The sequence below is a fragment of the Telmatherina bonti genome (genome assembly GCF_933228915.1).
Source record: "Telmatherina bonti genome assembly, chromosome: 19".
Lineage (NCBI taxonomy): Eukaryota > Metazoa > Chordata > Actinopteri > Atheriniformes > Telmatherinidae > Telmatherina > Telmatherina bonti.
In genome coordinates, this window is record NC_136617.1 from 15652332 (window position 1) to 15678220 (window position 25889).

A 25889-nucleotide genomic window follows, 5' to 3' on the forward strand; every position below is an offset into this window, starting at 1 on the left:
TAAGTAGGGATTTACTCAAATCCCATTTCAGTGCTGGGGGGAAATTAAAGAGTACTGGTAAAAGAATGTGCCAAACACTTGATGAAAGCTTTCTTCAACACCGATGCTGCACCACTGATTTTTCAATACTCACGTCTTTTCACGGGTTTTCTTCTCAAAGCCAACTGAGTAAATGAATGCAAAGCGTTTCACCTGGTCTGTGTGCGTGTGTGCACGCCTGTGTCAGTGCTGAGTTGTGGGAGCCCAGTCCTTTGAACGCCGTCTCCGTGGGCCTCGCTAATTGAGCCAGATCAATTCACAGAGACGGCGAGCAGGTTGGCACAGTTGCCACATCAAAGAGATTCTAATAACTGCACACTGTGGCCATTACCAAGCCAGGAAAAGCCATATTTATGTTTGCTTCAAAGCAAGCATGGCTGCATTGAACACACTGAGAATGTAGGCTTTGAGTGTTCTTTTTCAAGCCAATGATTTAGCCACAAAGCCACTTTAACGCAATTTTACACCAGAAAAGACAATTCACACATACATAAACACAAGCATTCAAATTGAGCTTTAATTAGATCCATTTTTGCAGCGAGTGTATGGCAATAAAAATAACACTTGGAAAAACACCCTAATGGCAGGCTAATACTCTGAAGCAGAACCTGCAATAATTTTCAAATTAGTGCATGTCAGTTCCTTAAACACAAAGAGTATAAAGCACTGCATATGGCATGGTCCCAGCGAACGGTGATATGCTGGTCCTGTATGCAGAGCCTTACAAAACATTCAATTGGAGTAGACTATAGTTCATGCATGTATCTTAATGGTTGCAGCATAGAAATAGGAAAAGGAGATGGATTGGAAATTGAAACATTTCCAATAGTAAAACTATTACAGGTAGTTTTGTCAGCTGTTTGGCATCACCAGTCTCTGACAAGTCTGTCCAAAGCCTTGAGGCTAACAGGCCTATCAGTACAAAGTCTGATGCTGGTACAGGACCGAATCCAATGATCTCTCATGCTCCTTCAGTCCGTCTCAGAGGAGCTTGCGTGAGCATAAGTTGAGCCAATTTAGGTATAAATGGCTCTTATTGGACTGTGTGGTTTGAGTTGGGAGGATATACAGCTTTGGTAAACCCTGGGAACAAAATGCATATCAGACAGCAGCTGCATGGCTTCAAAAAGAGAAAAAAAGAGAAGCAAAGCTTCACTACATGTTACTAAAGCTGATTTCTAACTGTATTTATTCTTCCATTTACACAGCTGGCCATTAGTTTTGTAATACGTAAAAGCTGAGTAGGCGTAGGAGAGTAAATGTTTTTGTCATGTCAGACTTTCCAGTATAAGCATATGGCTATTTCCTGAAGACAGAGGATATTAGTGTGAACCTGAGTCAACCGGTGCCATCTAAGATAAAAGCAGAAACTACTTGGTTATTGTTTCTCGGCCACTCCTGCTCTGATCTCTCCCTACCGCAAGATTAGTCACGCTGATGCTGACAGTTATCTTCTCCCCCATCATCTCTCCATGGATCACTTTCTCATTCACCTCTCTCGGCCCGATGAGTGATAAGTTTGTAACTTTGTTCATTAGTGCTGGTCCGTCTCCCGCCGCACAGGCTGTCTGAGATGACATTACGGGTGGCAGTATTCTCACCTTCACCTTCCAGTGCACTTACTTTTTCCAGCATCTCATTTCTTGAGTGTCTCAAATCCATTTTCCTCAACTTTCTTTGCTTCGTCTTTTTTTTTTTTCACTTCAACTCTCTGTGTCTGATTCTCTCACTTTCTCTCACGCTTGCAGCTCGGCACGTCTCCGCGTTGCTCTGCAAAATAATTTACCACACGCAGTGCTCCCGCAGATGATTGAAGCGTAATTAGACAGCAGAGACAGAGGAAGCCAACAGAGGTGCTTGGGAGCCAGCGCTCGTCAGATGGTCCGTCTCACTCTCACTGGCTTTGCCCTTCAAAAGTATCACTTCTGCACGAGAAACAGGGTGGGAATGGTGTGCTGCACGGGGCTAAATTTAGTAAAAAGAAAAAAAAACCCACACAGATTTGCAAGCGATCCCATCTTTTTAAATGAGTCATATTGTCTCACTGCAATGCAGATATTTCTGGAGGCTTTCATTTAACCACATATTTGCCATAATCTTTAAATTGAAACGTCACAGATTTAATTGATTAAACTGTATTTTTAAACTGAATGAAAAAAATTGGACAAACATGACAACAGAACTGCAGACCTGCTACGTTAATTTGAAGTGACATGGGCATCTTAGAGAGCCATACCATCACCTTGGTGAAGTAAATCAGAGCTGCATGTGATTGTAAAGGGCTAAAACTGAACATAAAGGATTTACACGCTATGCTTATGCGACGACAAGCATTGTTCAGATCCTTCTGCTGCATACAGATGCCGAGTGTGGAAGGCAACAAATATGGAAGCAATGAGCTGCTGTGAGTGACTGTAATCATTAGGATGCCAGTGTTGATGGCAGCTTCAGGGGGAAAGTGCTGAACACCACACTGACACCATATGCTTTGCCAACAAACAGAGGCACATGTCAGAGGGGAATTGGCATTGCATTCAAGGTGGCACATCGCATGATAGGTGTGTGATGCTGCTGAGTGAGCACCTGTATCCCAGAAGTCTGTCCAATTATCCAGCTGCATAGTTCGTTGTATTCCTGCTGTACTTTCTCCAGATTTAAAGCATGCTGAGGGGGAAGCAGGCCTCACTGGGACTAGCTGTTGTAAGCAACCAGCTGTAACAGCACTGTCAGCCGTCCCTTTGATTATCGCCCAAAGGTCACCCTGTGTTCAGCCAAACCGTGGGGTCCTGGGTGTCAGCGGAGCTAAGACGTCAGAGGAGTCACCTTTAAAGGATAATAAGAGGACTGCTGACTGACTGCAGAGCACCTGGGGGGGGGGGGGGGGGGGGGGGGTAGTGGCGGCTTGTGCTTTTCACATGAATATAAATGTGATATTGATAGGAAATGTTCCCCAGGAGAGAGGAAGGAAAAGACTGCAGAGTGTAAAAATGAGCCAAGAGGAAGTGGTTTGTATCACACTGTTAAACAATCTGAAGCTTCCACTGGTGACTACCTGTTGACAGGCCAGTTCTTGCTCTCTGTTATAATAAAGATTTGAGATTCACTTCATTGAGGCACTTTAATGGTGCTTTTAACATAATTTCTCCACTTTTGGGGGAAGGGAGAAGCGAGCAGCGCCTTTCTGTCTGCCTTAAGCTTCTATGAACCCAATAAATATTGGTTATAATGGAGACGCTCAGCAGCACAGGCTTCAACTGCTTCAACTAAGGCATCTTCAAAACGCTAAGACATTAGATGCTGGAGGCACAGCTCTCAGAAAATATGTAGAAGAAACAGATCTAACGTGGCAGATATAAAAAAACAAAAACAAACCAGAAATAAACTTTGAGCAAAGAAACTTAAAATAGCACTGATGTAGATGCATCTTTATGAGTGTCACAAGATTTCTAGAAAGATCCAAAGTTAATATTAGCAGAATAAGAAGTTCAGCAAAGTATGGTACAAAGTATGTTGTTGAAAGATATAAGAGCTGCGTTGCTCCTTTTCAGCTGTCCAAACTGAAAAATATGGGGGTAAAAAAGCACAACAAGAACAAAAAAAGACAGCTTTGTTTTCATCCGGGCTGTTATCAGCAGAAGCCGACTGCAGCGAGAATAGGGAGGGATGATTTCCATAAAGACTGGCTGTTGTCTGAAAGCAAGCAGCTGTCAGGCAGAATTACCTCTCCGACACAGACACCACAATCGAGGGCGCCCTTCCCATAATTCAGTCTGATTGGCTCAAGGGGAAAATGGCAGCCTGTGGAGAGTGAGGCGAGCGGCTGCTTGACAGGTTTGCATCTGCGAAGCTAGACGCGCTATTTGCCTGTTATCATTCTGTCTGCTCGACATGTCAGTTTTCTCACTTCGGAAAGCTACCTGAACAAAGTGGCAAAGAGAATAGAGTCCACCATGCAAGGAGAATCATATGCGTCCGTGCTCTGTTTAACAAACACACATACACACATCGCAAATGATGAAGCTGTGCTGTTTTATCACAAGAAAGGCACTTTTCCCCTTTACTTTATAAAGAAACAAACTTTTCAAACTATTTAAACTGCTACAAGGGCACACAGCGCCGACAGTAATAAATCCACTCTTTCATCTTCAAAATCTAATAAATTTCATAAGGCAATAGTTTAATTCAATATTCAAAAAATCATCTTGTGAGGATTCATACTCATGTCAAGCTTTATCATACTGTAATACTTAACGTATCAAACAAGCATGTGTTCTGGACCGTCGCTGTTTAACTGCTTCGGGTTATCATGCTAAGTGTATGAAATCATGTATTCAAGACAAAAAACTAACTTCATAGTTAACTCTTTTTTTAATGCATCAACCATATTGTATGCACAAACAAATATGCTGACATTCACTGTCAAGTTGCAAGCACAAACCTAAATTTGCAAAAGACCCACACTCAGAGACGCACAAACTCATGCTTCTCACCTACGATCAGTGCTCTTATCTATGACTTGTGTAGAGGTGAGTGACAGGGAGGGAGGCACAGGGGGGAGTGTCCTTTAGGTGTCTTAATTATGGCTCCTCTCCTCCCTCTCGCTGTCACCATCCCCAGGGGAGGGCAAGACAAAAGGAAGGCAATGTTTCATCTCCGCTGCCTTGGTATTTCAAATTCCAAGGGGAGCAAGAGGAGAGAGACATCGTGCTGTTTCTTTGGTGGAAAGAAGAGGAATTCGAGTGATGCTTCCCTTTTTCCCTCTGTTCCTTGCCTCCTTTCCAGCTGTGTTTGAAATAAGGCACCTTAATAAAAGCGTTTTAATGGCGGCAAGGCAGGAAAAAAGGTGCAACTTGATTACTGTGACAGTTTTATTTAATGAGCTCAAAGCCTCTGGCTCTGACTTGCTGTTCGTTTATTACTTTGTTGTGGAGAGATATATGTGACAAAACGGAGCAGAGGGAGATAACGAATGAGGCTGAATGTTCTTATTGAGGAAGTAGTCGGTGTGATTTACACCCTCCTCAGAGCTCACCTGTGCTTTCATCCAGCCCCACCGGGGAATGCTGGATGAGAGAGACACCTTGGCAGGTAGGCAGATGCAAGAAACAACACGCTGTTAATTATTGATGGGAATAAACTGCACTCATTGGACGCTGGCACAGTTGATGCAAATGAAAATGCGATTATGTGTGTGTGTTGCTGATGGGAAAGGAAAGGTGGTCGGAGAAAGCCGGATTAAATAAAAGAAACAGAAACGGGTGAAGGGGTGATGTGGAGGCGGTAGGAGGAGGAGCTGGTAGAGTGATGGTAGCTGTACCTGGTAAAGAGACATTAGAGAGATGCAGAAGGAGTCTATAAAAGCAAACTACTTCTTAATGTCTCTCACCAGTGTGATAAAAAAGCACAGAGCTGCAGCAGAGCATGCTGGCCTTTCCATTTGTGTGAACTAAGCAAGGGAGCATTCAAAGCTAAACTATTATACACAAAATGCTAATAGAAAATGATTCTGTGAATGTGCTCACACACTCATATGCAAACAAAGATTTTTTAAAAAGGTCAGCTCTTTTGTTTTGGGACACAAGACCCCTCTCATGAAAATATTGACTGAAAGAAAGGGAGCAGAGCAAAGCGCGGTCTTAAAGATGAGACGGACAAAGATCTTATCTATATTCTGAGAGCTTGCCCTCTTATAAATATTGGAAGAAGGACACTGGTGGGGAAAGGAAATGGCCAAATGGTGCATTTGAGAAATGGCACACCTGAGCACCACACAGAATATCATCTCCTCCTGTCAGATCCCATCCCATTTCATCAAAATAATTGCCACCTTCATCGTTATCATCAATTCTGTCATCTTTACTGGCGCCATTCTCCATCTCATCATGCCTTCTTTGGCTTCAAGGGGAGGGGATTTTTTTTTTTTTTTGGGATCAGATCAAATGCTTACATCTCATCTGAGAAAATCACTCAAAGCCATCACCATATTTATTGCTTCAGTGCTACTGACATTTTCCTCGCCTATTTAGATATTCCAGCGCAACCAAATATTTGATTGGTGCAAGAATAGCCTGGTTGATGTCGACTTGTCAATCACAGATGTCTACAAAAAACAGGGACTTGCTCTGTTTTAGTTCATGACTCTGTGTTGTAAAAAATGAAACAGTTTAAGATAAATATGAGGGGAAAAAAAAGGCATGAACACAGATGAGGGTTGCAAAGCAAAACAAAAATAATTCCATTATTGTACAGGCTCTCACTGAGGTTCTTCTTGTCCACTAAACACTTATTTACCCCCATTGTTCGTAATGAGTACAGAACACATATGGCAGGATATGTGGTGACCTTAATCCCCATTTTTTGTTTTGTATGTGTGTGTGTGTGTGTGTGTGCACCTGCTCCGACCAAAACTTTTAAGTTGAGCAGAATTACCTGATGTGTGAATTTTTCAAACACAAACTATTCATGTGATGACACTTTTTTAAGTAATTAAGGTTACATTAATAAAGATATGGAAGAGACAAAATTGTTTTATGAAATGTGTGTGTCCACACATAACGACTGATAATGCTGTAATATACACGCCAGTAAGTAGTACTTTGACACTGCCACAGAAACATGTGCATGTGCACCAATCATGTGACAACATAGGAAGATAAAGCTGGTGGACAGTCGAGCAGAAAAGGAGACATTTGTGTTAATTTCAGAGAGCTATTATTCGTTATCTCAGTTGCTTCCGCAGAACAAACAACTCTGGAATCCGCCATTGCTGTTGGCAAAGTATAAGGTAGAGACGGGACTACGGCGCCGTCGCTTCAGGAAAACTTTGTTAACACAGAAACAAAAGAGTGGTGTTTTCAGATTTAGTCACTGTGGAACCCAGTTTCAAAGTGGAGGTTTTCAGGTTCCAAAAAACACTGTTTCACATGGATGAAATGTACAAAAGGATAAAAAAAGACTTTATACTCCTAAACTCATCTCCTTGCCGACATCGGTGCATTAAAACAGCAAAAACGGTCATTTTGAAACCAAGAAAATGGAGGATAATCGTGCATTCACTGTGTCTGTATTTCCTAAGAAGCGGGCTACAGCAGAAATTATCGGAAGAAAGAAAAATAAAATCCTTTTGAACATCTTTTGAAATGTGTAATAAAATATCATGTGAGATTCTCAAAGTTGATGGTAACTGTAAACAATGTTGTGGCTGAAGAGCTGCAGCAGTCACAACACAGAACAGGTGGCTGGCCAAAGCTTTGTAAGAGCAGAGCTCGCGAGCTCACGCGATGACATACTGTGATGTGGCACACATTCATACTCCAACCCATAACAACCTGCCAATGACACCTCATCAAATAAGTGGTCACACTTGCACACATCTTGTACACAGTGTCAGCAAGATAAAGCAGACCTACACACACCACAGTGACCTTCAACATGTCATGTAATGACATTTAAAGGCAGTTAACAGCCCACACTGAAGTCTTCTTACATTAAAGTGAACAAGTTTGTCATTAATCCACAAAGTACTGTGAAAAATACTTCCTATAAAAGTGTGTTTATAGTCCAAAGCAGTTTGTATGTGGGATCTTTCAGATCCGTTCCAGGTCTATTAAGTCTGTTAAATGTAAAAAAAAAAAATAAAAATAAATAATAAAAAAAAAAATCCTGTAGGAAGCTGAATGAGTGCTAATGATAATGCATCAGGAAGTGGAGATGCTCACATAATAGAAACTCCTTACCTTGGCCATTTGGGCCTGCACCCCAGTGGCTTTGAGAGACGACACGGCCTTCTGTGCTGCAGATGGGCTGTCAAAATCCACAAAGCCATAGCCTGGAGAGAGAACAGTAGAGAGGGAGTTAAAAAAAAAAAAAAAAAAGGAAAAAAAAAATAGACTTTAGTCAGGAAAAAATGAAGTCAGATGACTAACAAGGAGAATGACAGGCACTTGGTAATTGTAGCAGTAATAGGTTGGTAACATGACTACAGAGGCTGCCAGTTCTCATATCTAGTGAGCACTACATTGTTTGATAATTAGCGACACTGACGTTCATAGGGGGGATGCTATGCATCTTAATTAGTAGCATGGATGAGCGATTTAGTAATAACAAACCCCCGGCACCCTGCCCACCTCTACCTCTACACACACACATACACACACACACACACACACACACACACACAGACAATCGGATTCCCTGACTCAAACACTGTTACACACTGCAAACATGCATAAACAAAACCACACTGAGTCGCTATCTGATATCGTTTGGGAATTAATAACTCATACGCTTTAATTACAATAAATGAAATGCTAATTTATGAAAAGTTCATGATTTTAAATCAATAATTAAAGAATACTGCAGTTGCTCACACACATATGCAGAGAAGTGTCAATTAATTCTTCAAAACGTCAGTTTTCACTTGTTCAGCTTTTTGAATTTTGGAGACTGTGAAGTTGGCAGGCCCCCATCGTGTTCCTCAACGTCCAGCATATTAACACAAGCCCATTTCACAGCCTCCATAATCCTCTCCCCGGTAACAAATCTCTCAAAGGTTGACAGCATACCAGAGCTACTGCCATTCCTCTCTCTCGCTTTCTTCAACGCCATCTCTCACACATACTCATAAAGACACACTATTTCTCACAATTTAACCTCTCCGTTCATCTTCTTCTGTCCCTCTGTGCCTCTAAAACACTTTCTCTCTCTGTCTATCTCTCATATTTTTCCCGACATTAACAGCCACCAGCCCCCATCTGGAAATTCATCAGCTGAGAGAAGTGGGGGGAATGAAATCTGTGGCTGTGATTTATGAGTTATTGTGATCCCAACGTTCTGCGGGATGTATCAGAGACGGGGGTCACGTCTGTGTTAATTAAAATTTGGTGGCGGATTAAAAGCAGTCAATGGTGCCCTCTGATCCACTGTTTCAGATGGAAAGTGTAATTAGAAAAGGATAATAGCTGTGAGATGTGGGCAGGGAGGTGGGGAGAGGATTCGCCTTTGTGGTTACCACGTCAACTTACTGACAATCATATGCTAACATGTATGAGCATAAATAGAAACAACACGTGAGTGTGGTTCATACAAACAGTTGCTGTCATTAGAGGTGTGTGCTGTAGTAAAGCGGGGTCATTCTCCCGTTGGATGGCAGTGAAGGAGCGCTGGGTAATGTGAAAATCATAACCTGTGGCAAAAGAGAAATTGAGCGCGAGGACTGATTAATGGCCAGCTGTTAGAGTAGGGCTGGGAGGGGCGGCTCTTTAATTGTAGAAATATGAAGAGCTGGAGTAATATGTCCAGATTCAAGTAGGCAGTCATGAGAAACTGGAGCTTTTCTTGTGTTTTTCAAGGATTACTTTTCAAGCCGCTGCAATTACACAATGCGGTCCACCATTATGCTACATCAGAAAAAGGACAGATTTGCAGTTTAAGTTCTTAAAGAAAGTGTGACTTATAAGTGAAATTGTTTTATTTCACCAGGTATCTAAGAATTTTCTATAACTGGGCCAATTTTATTTTTTGTCAAGAGATATCTGCTCCATCCTTAATCCAATGGATTTGAAATAATTATTCTTAGTGATAAACTGGCATCCCATTGGTTTTCAGGTTTCCTGATATGTTTGAGAACGTTCAATGCACAGACTGAGGATTAACCAGTCGCAGGAAGTGTTTCTCCACACTGTTGAATCCAATGGCGTGTTTGCATACTTAAAAGCAACAATATATTATGTAAAAACTAGGGGTGGGAAAATCGAATCGAAAAATCGGAAATCTGGATTTTTTTTCTTCACAATTTTTTTGTTAAAAAAAAACAATTTTTTTTTTCAAATAAATAAAATGAATCCACTGTAAAATTTTTGTCATTTTCATTAGTTTTATCGATCATTTTACTTCTCTTCTTGGGCATTATAGCAGCAGAATGATGATCTGGCTGCTGTATTGGTTTTTCCTAACTGAAATCAAGAAAAATTACTAGCAAAAAGAAGTTTTTTGTAATTAAAAACAAAAAAAAAAATTAATAAAACTTCTTTTTGCTAGTAATTTTTCATCAATATTGAAGAATTTTGAGAATTGCAATTTAAATCAAATCGGCACCCAAAAAAATTGGAATCGAATCAAATCGGGACAAAAGCATTTTGTCACAGCCTTAGTAAAAACCCTGAAGTAAAAAAAAACCCAAAAAACTGTAAATTCAGCTACAGCAGAAGTGTTGGCTGGGTCTTGATGACGTCATATTAATAATGAAGTGCCAGGGTGGAAGCATCATACTACAGTCAGAGCAGTTGAAGCCAAAGATATAAAAAACGACTTCATATATCAGTTTTTTATATACAGAAGCATGTGATAAATCTGAGTGACTGTGGGATGAGTAATTGGACAGGATAGAAAAAAGTTTACATACATAAATCTGTTTTAGTTTTCAGACTTTTTCCCCTCTACATTTGATTATGGGAAGACATTTTATCAATTTATATCGCAAGTTTAAAAGAAAAAACAAAAACAAACAAAAAAAAAAAACCTTATAGGGATTTGAAAAGTGGCCAACTAAAATTTAAAAGCCGAAACCAAAGAAAAGGAAAGAAAAGGAAAGAAAAGAAAGGAAAAAACACTTTCTTTAAAATCTTTCTGCATGTAACTTAGATGCAGTGGATCAAAACACATCCACAAAAACAAATAACTAAAGCATGTAGTAGGCAGAACAACATTTATCTCTTGGATATTAAGCTCATATGGTTTACAGGTAATTAAAATGACAATACCAGAGGTACATCAGTGTATTTAGTTGCTTTCAGCAAGGGATCCATCTATGTGTTATGCAACATGTGTCTACTGTATATGGATAACAGTGTAGCATTTCTTGCTTTGGTGTTTTCATCATGCTGGTATAGAGAGTTAACATTTCAAAACCCCTCAAATTTTGTTCTACTTGACTGTATCTGAGGTGGCCTTTGCAGAGATACTGTTTTCATATCATACTACTTGACAGAGCTTCAGCTGCATCATTTTGGATTTTCATATCCATCCTAAATGTTTTTTTTTTTTTTAAAGGACATCTACAGCTTGTTTCATTTGTGCTATGTCCCATCTTCATTTATATCATATTTAGATATTCACTCGTCTTACTACCCATCAAATAACAGACAAAGAATCTTAGAGCATTTCTATATACTGAACCAATATGATCTTGCATTTTTCTTTCTAAATGTACTTCACAACAAACAACCAAAAACGAAACAGGTTCTGAAAAAAGTCATATCAAAATAGAAGTCTGAGTCACTAGTTTTCTGGTTTTGATGAAGTTATAATAAAGTTGAGAATTATCAGCATCAACATGTCAGCCTCAATTCTTCCCAAGATCCTCACTTTGCTTGGGATGCAGACAGGTAGAGGTGATTTTTACATGCACATGCTCAGTGACATCCCGTGTCTTTCTGAAATAGCCAATAATAGTCATGTTCCTCACTTCATCTTTTACTGAGTGATTTCCCTTTAATGAAACTGTCACATGTTGTACAGCTGTGTGTTCTGGGATATGCAAAATAAACTGGGATAGTGTTAGAAAATATCTTTTACTGTAATATATTTATGAATCTTTAAACATTGTGAGCAAACCGTTACATGTCTATTCTGAAAAATGAGACAGAAAAACAAAACATAAAAGCTTGCTTTCTTTGGAATTTGGGTGAAGTGATGTAGCATGTGCCCCTCTTTTGTGCTTGTTGGAGCAATTTAACAGCACATTTAGAGAACCACATATTATAACGGGGGCCTTCTGGGAAATGATTCACTTTAATAATCAGAATATTCCAGAGGTGGATACTTGGAACCAGTGATTACAAATTTAATATTCGCTCCACTACCACCTGGAGTGCACTTATCAAACTTTAAACAGAATGAGGATTTTAGAAAACGGTTACCTATATTCACACTGTTCTTAGTGGAGTAGGGCAGAAAGAAAGAGAGCATCTGAAAAGGTGTGTTCGAAAGAAGCACAGAGAGAAGAAAGGGGCTGTTTGGGGTCAGCTGATACACTAAAAGAAACTCTACTGACACTCAGTAATAGATCCAGTTTGCTCTTCCCCTCTGCAGTTATTGTAGCTGATATTTGCATAACTATTCCACAATGAGGAATATCTAAAGTGTAGCCACAGGCTAAAACTGTTAAAGGCTTGTTTAGTTGAAAAAGGGGCATGGTAATTGAGATATGGAGAAATTTTAAAGCTCCAGTCGTGCTTCATCAGGCACAATGGTTGCGGTGTTCTTTCTGCATTCTAAATTTCTGACTTATTCCGACTCATCCACAGTCAGTTTTTACAAGTAATGTTTTACATCTTATATATACATTAATAAAATCTATTTATTGAAGATGTTAATGCTGAACTGTCCTTACTTTGTGTGGAAAAATACAAGATATAATGGGAGAGCAGTTTTTACACATCTTTGTACTTTAGGATCGGCTGTAGCTCAGCAGGAAGAGACGTTTTCTTCCAACTGGAAAGTTGGGAGATCAATTCCAGGCTTTTCCTGACTATGTGCCAAAGTGTCCTTGAGCAAAACACTAAAACCCCCAGTCGCCCCCTGCTGTGCCTATCGGGATATGAGTCTGTATGTAAGTCGCTTTAGATGAAAGCGTCTGCTAAATGACTGTAGAATAGAATAGAACAAATAAGTATAAAATGTTTGGAGACAAGCAGAAAGAGAGTCATAGAGCTCTAAGGGAAGCATTGTTGTTGTTATTAAGTCCATCATAGCTGTGTAATCAGTGCAAAGAAATATTAATCTACACCAGGGGTGATGTCCTGCAAGTTTTCAATGTATCCCTTTTCCAACACACCTGGCTCACATTAATCTGATCCAGTAGTCAATGAAGTTCTGCGCTGTGACACATTCCTTTGAGCCAAGTGTGTTGGAACAGGGATACATGGAAAACGTGCAGGATTGTGGTCCTCGTGGAATGAAGCTGGACACCCCCAATCCACACTAGAATAGAATAAAAAATGCCTTCAATTTGAGTGTGTTGTGTGATAAAGTCAGGTGCAGAATATACAAGCAAACAAAAAAATCCATTCAAAGCAAGTATCACTGTGTTTTTGGATATCAATATACATCATTAAGAGGCCTTTTATTGAACTGAAAGGTTCAGGCAGAAAAATGGCAGGAAGATAAACTAAACAGAAAAAAAAAAAAACATTACAAATGTGATAATAAATACGGGTTGTAGAATTTAGTGACCATCTTTGAAGGGATGAAATGAGCAGCAGCTTTCACATGCAATGGTAGCAATTTCCAGGATGTTGCTTCTCTGGCAGAAGAAAAAAAAAAAAGAATAAATACAGATCTAAAGCTCAGTTTGGTTAAAACCAGCAGCTTGGTTTAGACATCTCATTTTACTCATTTGATCTTTTCACAACACTACCAAATGAAAACCTATTCTGATGTATTCCACCTTTGAGTAGGTAAAATGATAGCTACCAGAGAGGTAGCATGGTTGTGGCTGCACATGACCATTTAGCACATGCAACCCCTGCATGCCAATTCTAAATAAGCAAATTTGACTATAACTGGGCAGGTGCACAACAACAAGTATAAAAAAAAAAAAAAAAAAAAAATATATATATATATATATACATATATATATATATATATATATATATATATATATATATATATATATGAACATAACAAAACCTAACACAGCAGTTACAAAAATCAGAATAATAAAGCAACATTAGAACTGAACCAAATAAACAACAAAACCCACCTACCATAACAGCAAAACAGTATGTGATTTTGTGTAGAAGTACTTGAAACATCTTTAGTATAAATTGACAGATGTTGCGTGAGCATCTGGAGCTGTGAGAGGGTTTGTGGAGAATGTCTCCACAGGGCAGTCAGTAAATCATGTTCTCTGAATACAAGCAGCCAGAGCAGCTTGTTCCTGTTTGCAAAACAATGTAGTCATTATTGCATGTGGTCTTTCCAAGTGTGCTGAGAGGTCGAGAAATGCTATAGTTCACATGCTCCTATCATTACAGCTTATGAGTACATTTTAACATAACTATAAAGTACTTTAACTGTGCTCAGTGGTTATTCGATAATTTGAATATCTTCTTTACACTGAGTGAAGAGACAGCATATAAGCCATAAATCTACTTTATTGGAGTGGTGACAGACATCTCACTGCAGAAACAAAAGTATCATAATATGACTTAATTCAATAGGAGGTAGATTTTATATGAAATTTTAGAATTTCAGGGACCTCTAAAACTTGACTTGCGTACTCATTTGTATACTTTAATAGTTGTTTTGCATGCATGACTTTGGCGAGCTGTATTTTGCCTTGATGCCTCGTGAATCACAGAGTTGAAGAAACAGCAGATTTTCTTTTGAAAAAGCAGCAGGGTCAAGAGACAATGTTCCACTCGCTTTAAGACATCCCATTCCTCACAACTCGGCAACGAACACCTACACACAGATGTGCAGACGTTCCTTGAGAAAGACTTCCCGAAGCCAAGCGCAAGCCGCGCTGTTACTGTATTCAATGCGGGTGCTCTGGAGTTACAATCTCAAGTGGGATGCAGAGGGCAAGGTGTTGCTTTGAAGCTCCTGCGCAAACACAAACACCCAATCGATAGCTGTCACTTAAAAGCAGCTCAAAGTGACTGACTATATGCGTGGCTGCTGATAATGCTGTGCAGCTGCACACTAATAGAAACATGCACACCCAGTTGCTGAAGGACACAAGCACATAGGGAGAATGACATCTACAACATAGTCCCAAACACACCCACACACACACCCACACACACACACACACACACACACACACACACACACACACACACACAGCATACACAGATACTGAAAGTCTCTCTTTGAGAGGAATAAAGAGAACCTGAGCTGCCATATCATATTTCCTGGTTTGGCTCCTAACTGGGAGCCTGTCAAGATAAAAAGGGCCATCTTCAATCAGTTACAACATGATAGTGCTATGCAACCACAACTCTCTACTCTATGTGACCATACTTGGAAGAGGGAGGGTGCGCCTTAACACAGTCCGCTTGAGGTGTGTTAACACGGGTGATGTTACCTCAGGCTATGCTTCACACAAAAGTCTTCAGTGGGGGAGTAAAGATAAAGGAATCATTACAGTGAGTATCGACGTATCAATCAACTTTGCATCATTCATGCATTCTCCATCAAATTATGCTAATCCTAATTACTAGTGGGGAAATTACTATTCTTTATCTGCTATTAGTCAGGATTGTTTAGGGTTTTTTAATACCTACAAAATCCACCATTATTTTCCCCAAGTATATCAATTTTTCACATTCTCATATTCACCGCTAATGATCCTGTTTTGCACCCCATACAATAGAATAATAATGCATTAAGTATGAATAATGAATCAACAACAAGATACGGTGCATTACAATGGTGTGCAGGGCATTGCTGTGTAATTGTTTATGTCCATGTGAGTTATAAAGAAGAGTTCTGAAGCTGCTGTTGCACATGGATGATTAATCTCTGTGGTTACATGTATGTCCATAACTCAAACTTTGCATGTATTAGAGTAATTATGGTTAATGGTGGAGATAGATGAGCCACTCAAAGGACAAATATGCATAAGAATGTGGTAATATGATTCTAATGATTAATGGATTCATTGCGAAATACTGTATCATGCTCTATCTTACACTTCATTGCTTATACCTCACTCTGCCTAAAGATATGTTGTTTATGTGCTAGAATGCAAGTTCTACCAGTTTTCTATGCATACTTAAGTATGTACTGTAACATACAGGTATATGAAGTGCTAAACACATATTTAATTATCTAATGATTCATGAAACTGTAAATGAGCAAATTGACAAAGACAAAAAAAAAAACCAAACATTAATGTTGTACATAAAAAAGTATTTTTATATAATATCAGATAAACAATAATATTTTGGGAGCTTAACATAACCATGTCTTGGATTACTGCATCAGTTTCCAAACAACTTAATTGGCCGTGACAAGGCTCTGACTTTGTCCTTGCTCCACCTTTTTTTGTATTACAGCGATCAAGTTCAAAATTAGCTAACATTTTTCCTGTAATGCCAACATATTTAACATACTTCCTGTGACTGAATTATTGGTTTGTGAGACTTTTTTTTTTAAATTTACATTTTAGCCACTGTCCCAATGTTTTGTAAAGTGTTGTTATTTAGCCTTTTTTTCCTCTCTCTTTTTTAGCCTTGTGGATGTAGGGGTGTGACAAGTCTTTTTTTCACCCTGCAGGGTGGGTGGGTGTTGGTTTTGGGAGCCTGTGGCTAGCTGTGCAAACACTGAGGGAGAGAATGGTGGTTTTGTAAAAGCGAGATGGTATCCATGACTAACTGTGGCCAAGCCAAGACCGCTTTGGTCACAATCCAAATCCAGAGGAGAGCATCCTACTTTGGACAGCATTTCTCGTTCCTCCATTTATCTTGCGCCACCAACAGCTGACTGATGATGCATTTTGTGGCTACCAGTCACTAGACCATGTGTGTTTGTTGTATGGGTGTGTACAAATGCTTGTATGTGACCTCTAACTTTCGAGTTCTTTTGTGTGCATGTGAAAATGAAAGATTGAACAGAAATCAGCGTTTCTGTTTCAAGATCCCACAGCGAACCATCTGGATTGCAAATAATGGTGCAATGCTATGTATTAAAACTTGAGACCACATCACTTCTGCTGGGGCATTAACACTAAACTGAAGTGACAGGTCATAAGCCAGCCTTCTCCTACAATACTACAGCTTCATGTGCATCTGACAGCCTAAGAAATAAACAGCCTTGCTTCCATCTGAAATGACAAAACAGTTCAAAATGCACAAACATCTCTTTGGCCTCTCAAAATAAAGACACCCCTTGGTTTTTCATCCAGTGTTACAATCCTGCCTTCTTTGTGCTTGGAGACAGAACTCGTGTTGTAAAATATCTCTCCCAGAGGACAATTTTATATTAGACACTGGTGACGAGATAGCCGTACAAGCAATTAACTTATCAACCCTGTACCACGGATTTATAGCTAAAGCATTTGTCTTGGGCTGAAATAGGCAGCCTATTGGCTGTATTGTATTTCTTGTCATCTTCTGCAGGTGTAGGAGTGTCCTTGTCAGAGAGCTGCAGTCAGGACCTGCAGAGGGCACAGAGCCAGGGCTCAGGGCCAAGGAGGCCATTGGCAGCTTGTGTTGATGACAAGCTGAGCTTGAGGTTAAGCAAAAAAAGTAATTCTTCCCAATATGTGTGCAAGCATTATAGATGAGATCTTCTTACCTGGAAGGCAGATAAATAACTTATGCATATACATGCAAAAACACTTCCTGCACAAAATGGATGAAATTACACTGCAATGTTGCTGTAAGTCACACATTTTCTCATTTTAGGTCATTTATTTGTGAGGCTATTTTGATCAAACTTAGGTAGAAGCGTAATGTGCCGCAATCATATTAAAAATATAATATTAGAAAAATCTGCAGGAACACAATCAATGTAGAGCATAGCTCATATGTAAGGACAGAGGATACAAACCAAGGGCCTCTGACATGTGGACTGTGGAATCCAGGGATCAAACTAGTGGCTGGTCTGCTGTCCTTCATTGTTCATGGCATTCTGATAAATGAATCTATTAATCAATCTAAACAACAGAGGCTCAGAGTTTCTCAGTTTGCATCCTTTGTTTAATGATTAAATTAATTTTTTTGTCTCTGTGAAATATACAAAATATAGTCTATGCCAACAGTGTTGCAGTTCTTTGCAACATCGAGTTCATCCAGACTTGTGTGGTGTAGCAAACCTTTGCTTTAAAAAATGTGAGAAATTTATAAACAAGAAAATGTTTTACTTTTACAATGTGGTGAGTTTACACTAATTGTAAAGTACAAACTGCAGCTTACAGATCTAATTGCCTAATTATCTGGAGGCTATCTTCGCAATTATAACTAACTAGCTAAGGGCTTCGACAGGATAATAAACAGCATTAGGTTAAATATTGGCAAGAAAACCCATGTTTGTATATTTCTGAACTTAAACAATTTAGAGGGAAAACTGCCAGTTTTCTTTATTAATACAGTTTTCTGTCCAGTATGAGCTGCGAGGGAGGCATTGGACAATCCAGTGTGTTGTGCAGAGGCATGTTTTGCTGTCCATCCTCTCTTTAGTTCACCAAACAGTGCCTTCACACTGACAGCAAAGCTCACCTGAGTTCACTTGTAAGTAGCCAAGACTCCTAGTTTTCAACCAGTGTTAGCTTCCTTGGTTCCCACCAGAGTGAACAAGTGTTTAAAGTGGACAAGTGGTCAATTTGTCTTAATGGTATGTACAACAAATGCTCGGATGGACATAATATAGATGTTCAAAAGCTGAATTTTAGTTGAGTGGACTTTTTATCTTACTGGAGAAATTAGCATATTTATAAATACTCCTTATATAAGTAAGTGGGTGCTGAGAAAGTGGAAATCCTCAAAAACCTACAGAACTCAGGCTGTAGAGCAGGGGTGGGGAATCCTGGTCCTCAAGGGACAGAACCCTGCAGGTTTTCCATGTATTCCTGGTCCAGCGCATCTGATTCAAATCAAATGGATCTAACAGCTTATCTACATCTGCACAGTGATTCATTCATTCTGGTTTGTTCATGAAAACTTTCAGGATGAGAACCAAGGTTCCCCACTCCTGCTGTAGAGGGTCCTCTTCTTAATTACTCCAGTTATTTATTTATTTTTTTGCTTTACCAATAAGTTAACTGTTAGGTTAAAAGTTGTTAACTTAAAACTAATAATTCAACCCAGGTGAAAAATGTCAACAAGGTAGGTTTCTGACTCTACAGACCACATGTGCTAAAATTAATTAAATCCAGTATGGATAGACAAAATCATTTGCTCTTTGTCAGAATTCTCTCCATCTTCGTTTTTCTCTTTTCATTCGTTTCTGCTCCATCTTCTGATCATCCTTTAATTAATTCATATTGGTTCACGCTCATTAGCTCTAGCTCAGCACCATATGGCATCTAAAACATTTCCAGCTATAAATTCAGCGTGTTGAAAGGCTATTTATCATAAATGTGTTTGTAAGATGGGTAGCCTTCAGTTCTATGGCTTCCTAGGGTGTGTTCCTAAACTGTGGGGAAAAGACAATCAAGCTTAGGGAAGCTCATTTTTCTAATTACCTTGGAGATATAATATCATCTTCCAAAATCATTTAAAATCAGAGTAGGCTACTTATTGCTCCCGTTTAGAGGTTTAATCCGAAGGAGAAACTAAAAATGGGCACATTGGTTGGCAATCTGACAGCCTCATCAGCTAACAGCAAGACCCTGATGCATTTGGAACAACATGTGAAGAGCACTTGAGAAAAGGTTTGAGACCTAAAGGGTGTTAATTACTTGTCAAGAGCTTTTTAAAATGAGACCCATGGCGAAAAACTAGAGTGGCTTTATAGAGCTTACACATGTTCTAAAGGTCCATACATGAATATTAATCATGAGTTCCTACACTGGGTAAAAACTCTGATCTAAAAGCAAATAAATTCCAGAAGACACATGTATGTACAAACACACATGAGAGTGTACTGCACTGAACCTCACACTCAGACTGTAAAACAATTTTGCTCATTGATAATGATGTGAAAATGCAAGAGGAGGCTCAGTGCAGTGCTTCCTTCACACTTCTCCATCACTTCACTTATAGAGTGTCTTAAAATAACTGCTCATCCTTTCTTCTGCCTCTACCTGGAGATTACCAACTTCAGTATTCAGGTTGGATATTATGTTCTGCAGCAACATTTTATCCCTAGCTGAGCATCACTTTATAATAAGTAATAAAATCACATTCAGTGTCTGGCTTGGAAACACCAACTGTAAGACAAGGGGACAAGCTAAATATCTGAACAAAACCAGATCAATTAAAACAAACAAAAAAAAAAAGCTAGTGCCCCAGGATCCTGTAGGAAATCTCAGCTAATGACAAACAATAAAATTTGGAAAAAGACAAATTATCTCCTGCCTCAAAACAACCATGCAGCCCTTTTCTTCAGTCCTGCATCTGTTAGTCATTCATGAGGAACTGTCTGACCGCCCCTAGTTCGTCTTCCTGTTCATTGGACTTATGATTTATGCCTTCCTTAACTAATCAAGGGTATGATCATTAGTCAGGGGATGTGCAAGGGGCGAGGGCCTTGGCAGGTCAGTGGAAGGCCGTATCTCATGTTGTGGTTTCCCTGCCGTCCACGAGTGCGGTCCAGGATAAGAGATGACTGGAGATACGCCTCCTTACCTTCCACAAGTGCCTACCAAGGCATTTGTCAACAAACAAGACAAGGAAAGAAGCCACAAAATGGGTTCAAAGAATGAAAAAAAGCAGTGTTGAGGAGAATATCATGATTATTTCAAAAACCTTCAACCGATTCACTGATGCAGATTCTGCATGAACTCATTAAGATGCAAGCAGGCTGTAATAAGAGTTTTGAAGTGAACAAATTCTATGAACTTGCAGTTGAACTGACCTGTGTGCAAAAAATAAATAAATAAAAACTCATACTCCTTAAACTCATCTCCATTTTCTGCAAGAAAAATTAAAAATGCAAATGCATAAACAGCAGGCGACTACACTGCATGCAAAAACAGCACAGGAAGTGGAGTGGGTACAAAAGGTTAGAGCTCAAGGAATGTGGTGCTCGAAGCTTGGCTGCTTCTATTTATGACACGCTTGGCCAATCAGACGCCTATTTGGTGAGTGGCCAACTCGGAACTTACTAGAATGGAGACTTAGATTGGGTAGACGGGGCTGGAGTGGTTTTTTTGTGTGTGTATGTGATTAGGAGGTGTTAACAAAGGCTGCGGGTGTTATCTAGGGAAGTTCCGAATGCTGAATCTGTCCAAATCAATGTGATTATGTCTCAGCTATTGTTAATTAGAGTCATTAATACGCAATGCAAGCAAGAAACGGCACATGCTTTCTCTCCCTTCTCCTTTAGCTGATTTAGCCTTTTTCTGGAATGGCTTTGAGGGAGTGCAGGCACTTGGAAAGGTCCGTTGTTGGCCACACTTCAGTCGAGATTCTCATCTGCACATAATTCACTTTCAAAGGGCAAAGAGGGCAGCAAAGACAATCCTTAATTGCGCCGGCACAGTGTACAACATAGACAAATGTTTATATCTTGGCCCTTTAATGAGAAACCAATAACGGATGCAAAAAGCACTCACTGCCCCCCCCCCCCCCCCCCCCCCCTTCCCCAACTGCAAATACATGCAAATGACAATGAAAAACAGGCCTTTTAGCACTGATAGAGCAATAAATAGTTTTTTAACAGATTAAAAAACTGCCTGTATGTCTTGATGAGGTTGACCCTGTGGTCAGTAAAGGGATGCCTTAGTTTGCATTACTTCCTTCCTTAGACAAGTTGCTTGTGCCATTGAGAAAGGTAAAAAACTATTCATTATTTCAAAGGAATAAAGTTTACATTTCATTAAAACCATTTTGATATTCTATGAAGGGAAATTAATTTGATGTTAGATGGTGATACTTTTAGCTTGGCTTAAAATGTGATTTAAAACACGAGTTTAGTGTTCACATCAAGCCACCCACATAATAAACTAAATGTGACAATAATTATTTCAAGATGTGCGTTTATGTAATGCCCTTGAGAGTTTGTAGCATCCTCATGTAAAATGAATGGTGACTTAGATGGCGAAGAAGCGAACAACAACAAACTGCTGAACACATGGCCACAAGAGAGCTATCTTCTCATCTCATCTATCTCCCACAATTCACTGCGGTGGGCTGTCGCGGCCGAGCGCCAGTCAGGCCGGTGAATCTCGGTGCAGTCTTATCTCCCAGCGGCGGAGGAGGAAACAGAGGTCCTTCAAAGGGCTGAGGTCATTTCCTCTGCCTCCAGGCTCTGGCAGGGAAAATAAAATGTCTCCATTCGGTCAGCCCTGCTTTATTTCAAATGCCGCCGCTGCCTTTTAAGAGACCCTTGTGGGCAAGGATGGCAAATGAGCGGTTTTGGATTCTCGCAATCTATTTCTTTTCTTATTCCCTCTGCCATTTTCAATCCCCAACTCCATCTTTGATGTAAACCCCAAATCACTGTTGTATTTTTACAGTATATGTGGAAGTGCAGGGATAGATATATGGATTGTGTCATGAGAGGGAGGGAGGAAACATTCAAGCGAGAGCGTGGAGGAGCATGAGAGAGACAGATTGAGATGAAGAGCTGAATGCATCCTCTTACCCACAGCACTCAACAGCCCTGAAGCTCTTTCACAACTTCCTGTTTCTCTCTGAACTGGGATACATCCAAAGCATGTGTGTGTACTTGGAATACACAGTTCATATGTGACTGATGTGTACTCTTGTAAGCTCACAGATATGTGTGTCATAGAGTAAGGAAAGCAGTGAGGGAGTGACTCAGCGTTGGGAAGATAGAGAGGCTCATTGAAGGGCCTGTGTGGTGCGGTGGTGGAAGAGAGCAGCCAGAACAGGCAGACAGGCAGGCACACATGCTGTGATGTTAGAAAGAGGATTGATAGATCTGTTGCACGGCCACTGCTGCTGCAAGAGGCGAACACACCTCAGGCAGATGGATAGGGAGTGCATGCGGGGGTATGATTAGTCTTTGTGAGTTTGTGTACGTGTTAGTGAGTGTGCCCTTTGTGTTAGTGTGTGGGAGAGCTGTAATACATGGTCTTGGAGTGTAGTTTTGTGATGTGGTACTTCAAACACAGCTTTACTGTACTTTACAGCTGCTGAGGATAAATGTGCAGACAGATGTATGGTAGTGCAAAAATGCTGCGTGGTCTCTTCGATGCGTGGGTATTTGTGTTGGTTTATGTTTGTTTTCACACTATAATCCACCTGACCTGTAAGTACAGAAAGCATCAACCGTTTTTCTGCTTTTCCGCAACTGGCAGCCTCCACTCCCACGCTCACTATTTCATCTAACATCTCATCTGCTGGACTTCTTGTATCACCTTTATTATGTTGAATTTCAATGTTCTAAAAAGGCAGAAAAATAATAAAATAAAAATTAATGAAAAAAAAAAACACTACCTTTATGAACGGGTATACTTTCACATAGAAGAACCATGAAAATCTATGTTGAGCACACATATGTATACACACTGCTTAAAAATAAAGGGAACACTTAAACAACACAATGTAACTCCAAGTCAATCACACTTCTGTGAAATCGAACAGTCCACTTAGCAACACTGATTGACAATCAATTTCACATGCTGTTATGCAAATAGAATGGACAACAGGTGGTAATTATAGGGAAATGGCAAGACACACCCAATAAAGGAGTGGTTCTGCAGGTGGTGACCACAGACCACTTCTCAGTTCTGATGCTTTCTGCCTGATGTTTTGGCCACTTTTGAAGGCTGGCGGTGCTTTCACTCTCGTGGCAGCATGAGACGGAGTCTACAGCCCACAAAATGGCTCATGTAGTGCAGCTCATCCAGGATGGCACATCAATGCGAGCCGTGGCAAGAAGGTTTGCTGTGTCTGTCAGCGTAGTGTCCAGAGCATGGAGACGCAACTAGGAGAAAGGCCAGTACATCAGGTGATGTGGAAGAGGCTGTGGGAGGGCAACAACCCAGCAGCAGGACCACTACCTCCTTCTTTGTCCAAGGAGGAACAGGAGGAGCACTGCCAGAGCCCTGGAAAATGAGCTCCAGCAGGCCACAAATGTGCATGTGTCTGCTCAAACAGTCAGAAACAGACTCCATGAGGGTGGTATGAGGGCCTGACGTCCACAGGTGGGGGTTGTGCTTAGAGAACAACTCCGTGCAGGACGTTTGGCATTTGCCAGAGAACACCAAGATTGGCAAATTCACCACTGGCACCCTGTGCTCTTCATAGATGAAAGCAAGTTCACACTGAGGACATGTGACAGACGTGGCAGTCTAGAGACGCCATGGAGAACGTTCTGCTGCCTGCAGCATTCTCCAGCATGACCGGTTTGGCAGTGGGTCAGTAATGTTGTGGGGTGGCATTTCTTTGGAGGGCCGCACAGCCCTCTATGTGCTCACCAGAGGTAGCCTGACTGCCATTAAGTACCAAGATGAGATCCTCAGACCCCTTGTGGGACCATATGCTGGTGCGGTTGGCCCTAGGTTCCTCCGAATGCAAGACAGTGCTCGACCTCATGTGGCTGGAGTGTGTCAGCTGTTCCCACAACTCACAGGCATTGATGTTATGGACTGGCCCGCCCGTTCCCCAGACCTGAATCCAATTGAGCACATCTGGGACATCATGTCTCGCTCCATCAACCAACGCCAAGTTGCTCCACAGACTGAGTTTACCAAGCTAACCCGGAGCTAATAGGAGATAACAGGACTGCTGGAGTCCAGTTGGACGCTGGTCTTGACGTGTAGTGCTACAGCTACACGTCAAGACCTAGTCTGGCTAGTTACTTTTAACCTTAGTTTATACAAAGCCTTTGTTTGGTCATTTCTCTGTTGCAGCCACCTCTATTTTCTTAGTCAGTCAAGACAAAGCATCTGATTGACTATAGGGCTACTTGAGCAACACTGAATTTTATTATTAAAATGTTCATATTACAATCCTCATTTACACAGAAAATGTGTTGTAGATTGATTCAAAATGCAAGTGAGCGAGTGGAGGTGGCATCTATTTAGTGAAACAATAGTTAAACATAAAAACTATGTGCAAAACTTTACATTCAAACTTGTATTTATATGGAGAGACAGTAATGAGGATACATACACATACTCATTTATTTAGAGCGAATGAGGCCTGACAGAAAGAAATGGTAATTTGCAGGTAATTAATAAGTAATTATATAGTAATTAAAGTTGTAAGTATTTGACAGTTTCACCAGGATAGTAAGATTAATTATCTGTACAATAAACTAAATAGTTTAAAACATTATTTCATTTAAAAACTTTTAAGAAGGATAAGTAATTAGAGATCATTCTTACTTTTTGACATATAATTGGCTGATTTGCTGCTTTAGAATTTCATGGTTCAGTCTGACGTCTTGTGAGAGATGATGTGTATTTTGTCTCATTTGTAATCTGACTATAGAACTGACAAAATTTATTTCCTTTGTCAGTTTCATTCAGTAGCTTACTCTCATAACTTCACAACTGAGACATGCAGATAAAACTAACGTGATTTTCCCATTTCATTCGCAAGTGTTTTAGTTTTAACCTTAGTAAAAAGAAATTTACCTCTTCAGACACTATCATGCAAACATGCAGAAGACTATATAAGGCAGTGCCAGTGTTCATGTAACTGCTGTGGACTTAAGGCTCGTGTGTCTGCATATAATTTCACAATGATTAAGCTCTGTGAAAGAGAACCAAACAACCGCATGACATTATCAACAGGGTAAAAACAATGCATATGAACATTTCTAGCTTTTTTTATGCACAATATTAGTCATGAAATGACACTGTTGAATGCATCTAGTCCTTAGACCACAGCTTCCCTGGGTTTTCAGTTGAACCATGACTTCCTTCCCACCTTCGCTTTTAGTATTTTTCAGTAATTCTAATCCATATTGAGGAGGTGAGAAATGAGTGGAGAGATGCAGAATTTTTTATGAATGGCTTTGCCTCTACATGTAATGTAGTTCGCTTTAACTTTTTCTTTAAACCCTCCATATACTCTCATTGAGTCATACACCATAAGTATGCTATCTTGAAATTACAATGACAAAAAATGTACTTCTTTTCTATCTATTAAATAATGTTTTGACTGCAAAATTACAATAAAAACTGAATGAGGAGCCTTTATTCAAGGATTTTAATGTAAAAAAAAAATACTAACAAAATATTTAGAAATTGCAGTTTATTC

The 25889-nt window shown here is 40.0% G+C and overlaps 1 protein-coding gene across 4 annotated transcripts in view; it reads right to left on the reverse strand.

Moving 5' to 3' along the window:
• The window catches only part of LOC306770124 (RNA-binding motif, single-stranded-interacting protein 3), a gene marked incomplete at its 3' end in the record, with an annotated part of 215398 nt that overhangs the window by 132298 nt on the left and 57211 nt on the right, over positions 1–25889 (reverse strand). For all 4 annotated transcript variants that reach the window (XM_079258936.1, XM_079258937.1, XM_079258934.1 and 1 more), the window contains exon 4: positions 7776–7867. In XM_079258936.1, the coding sequence (XP_079115062.1) occupies positions 7776–7867 (92 nt within the window). The remainder of the gene's footprint in view (positions 1–7775; positions 7868–25889) is intronic.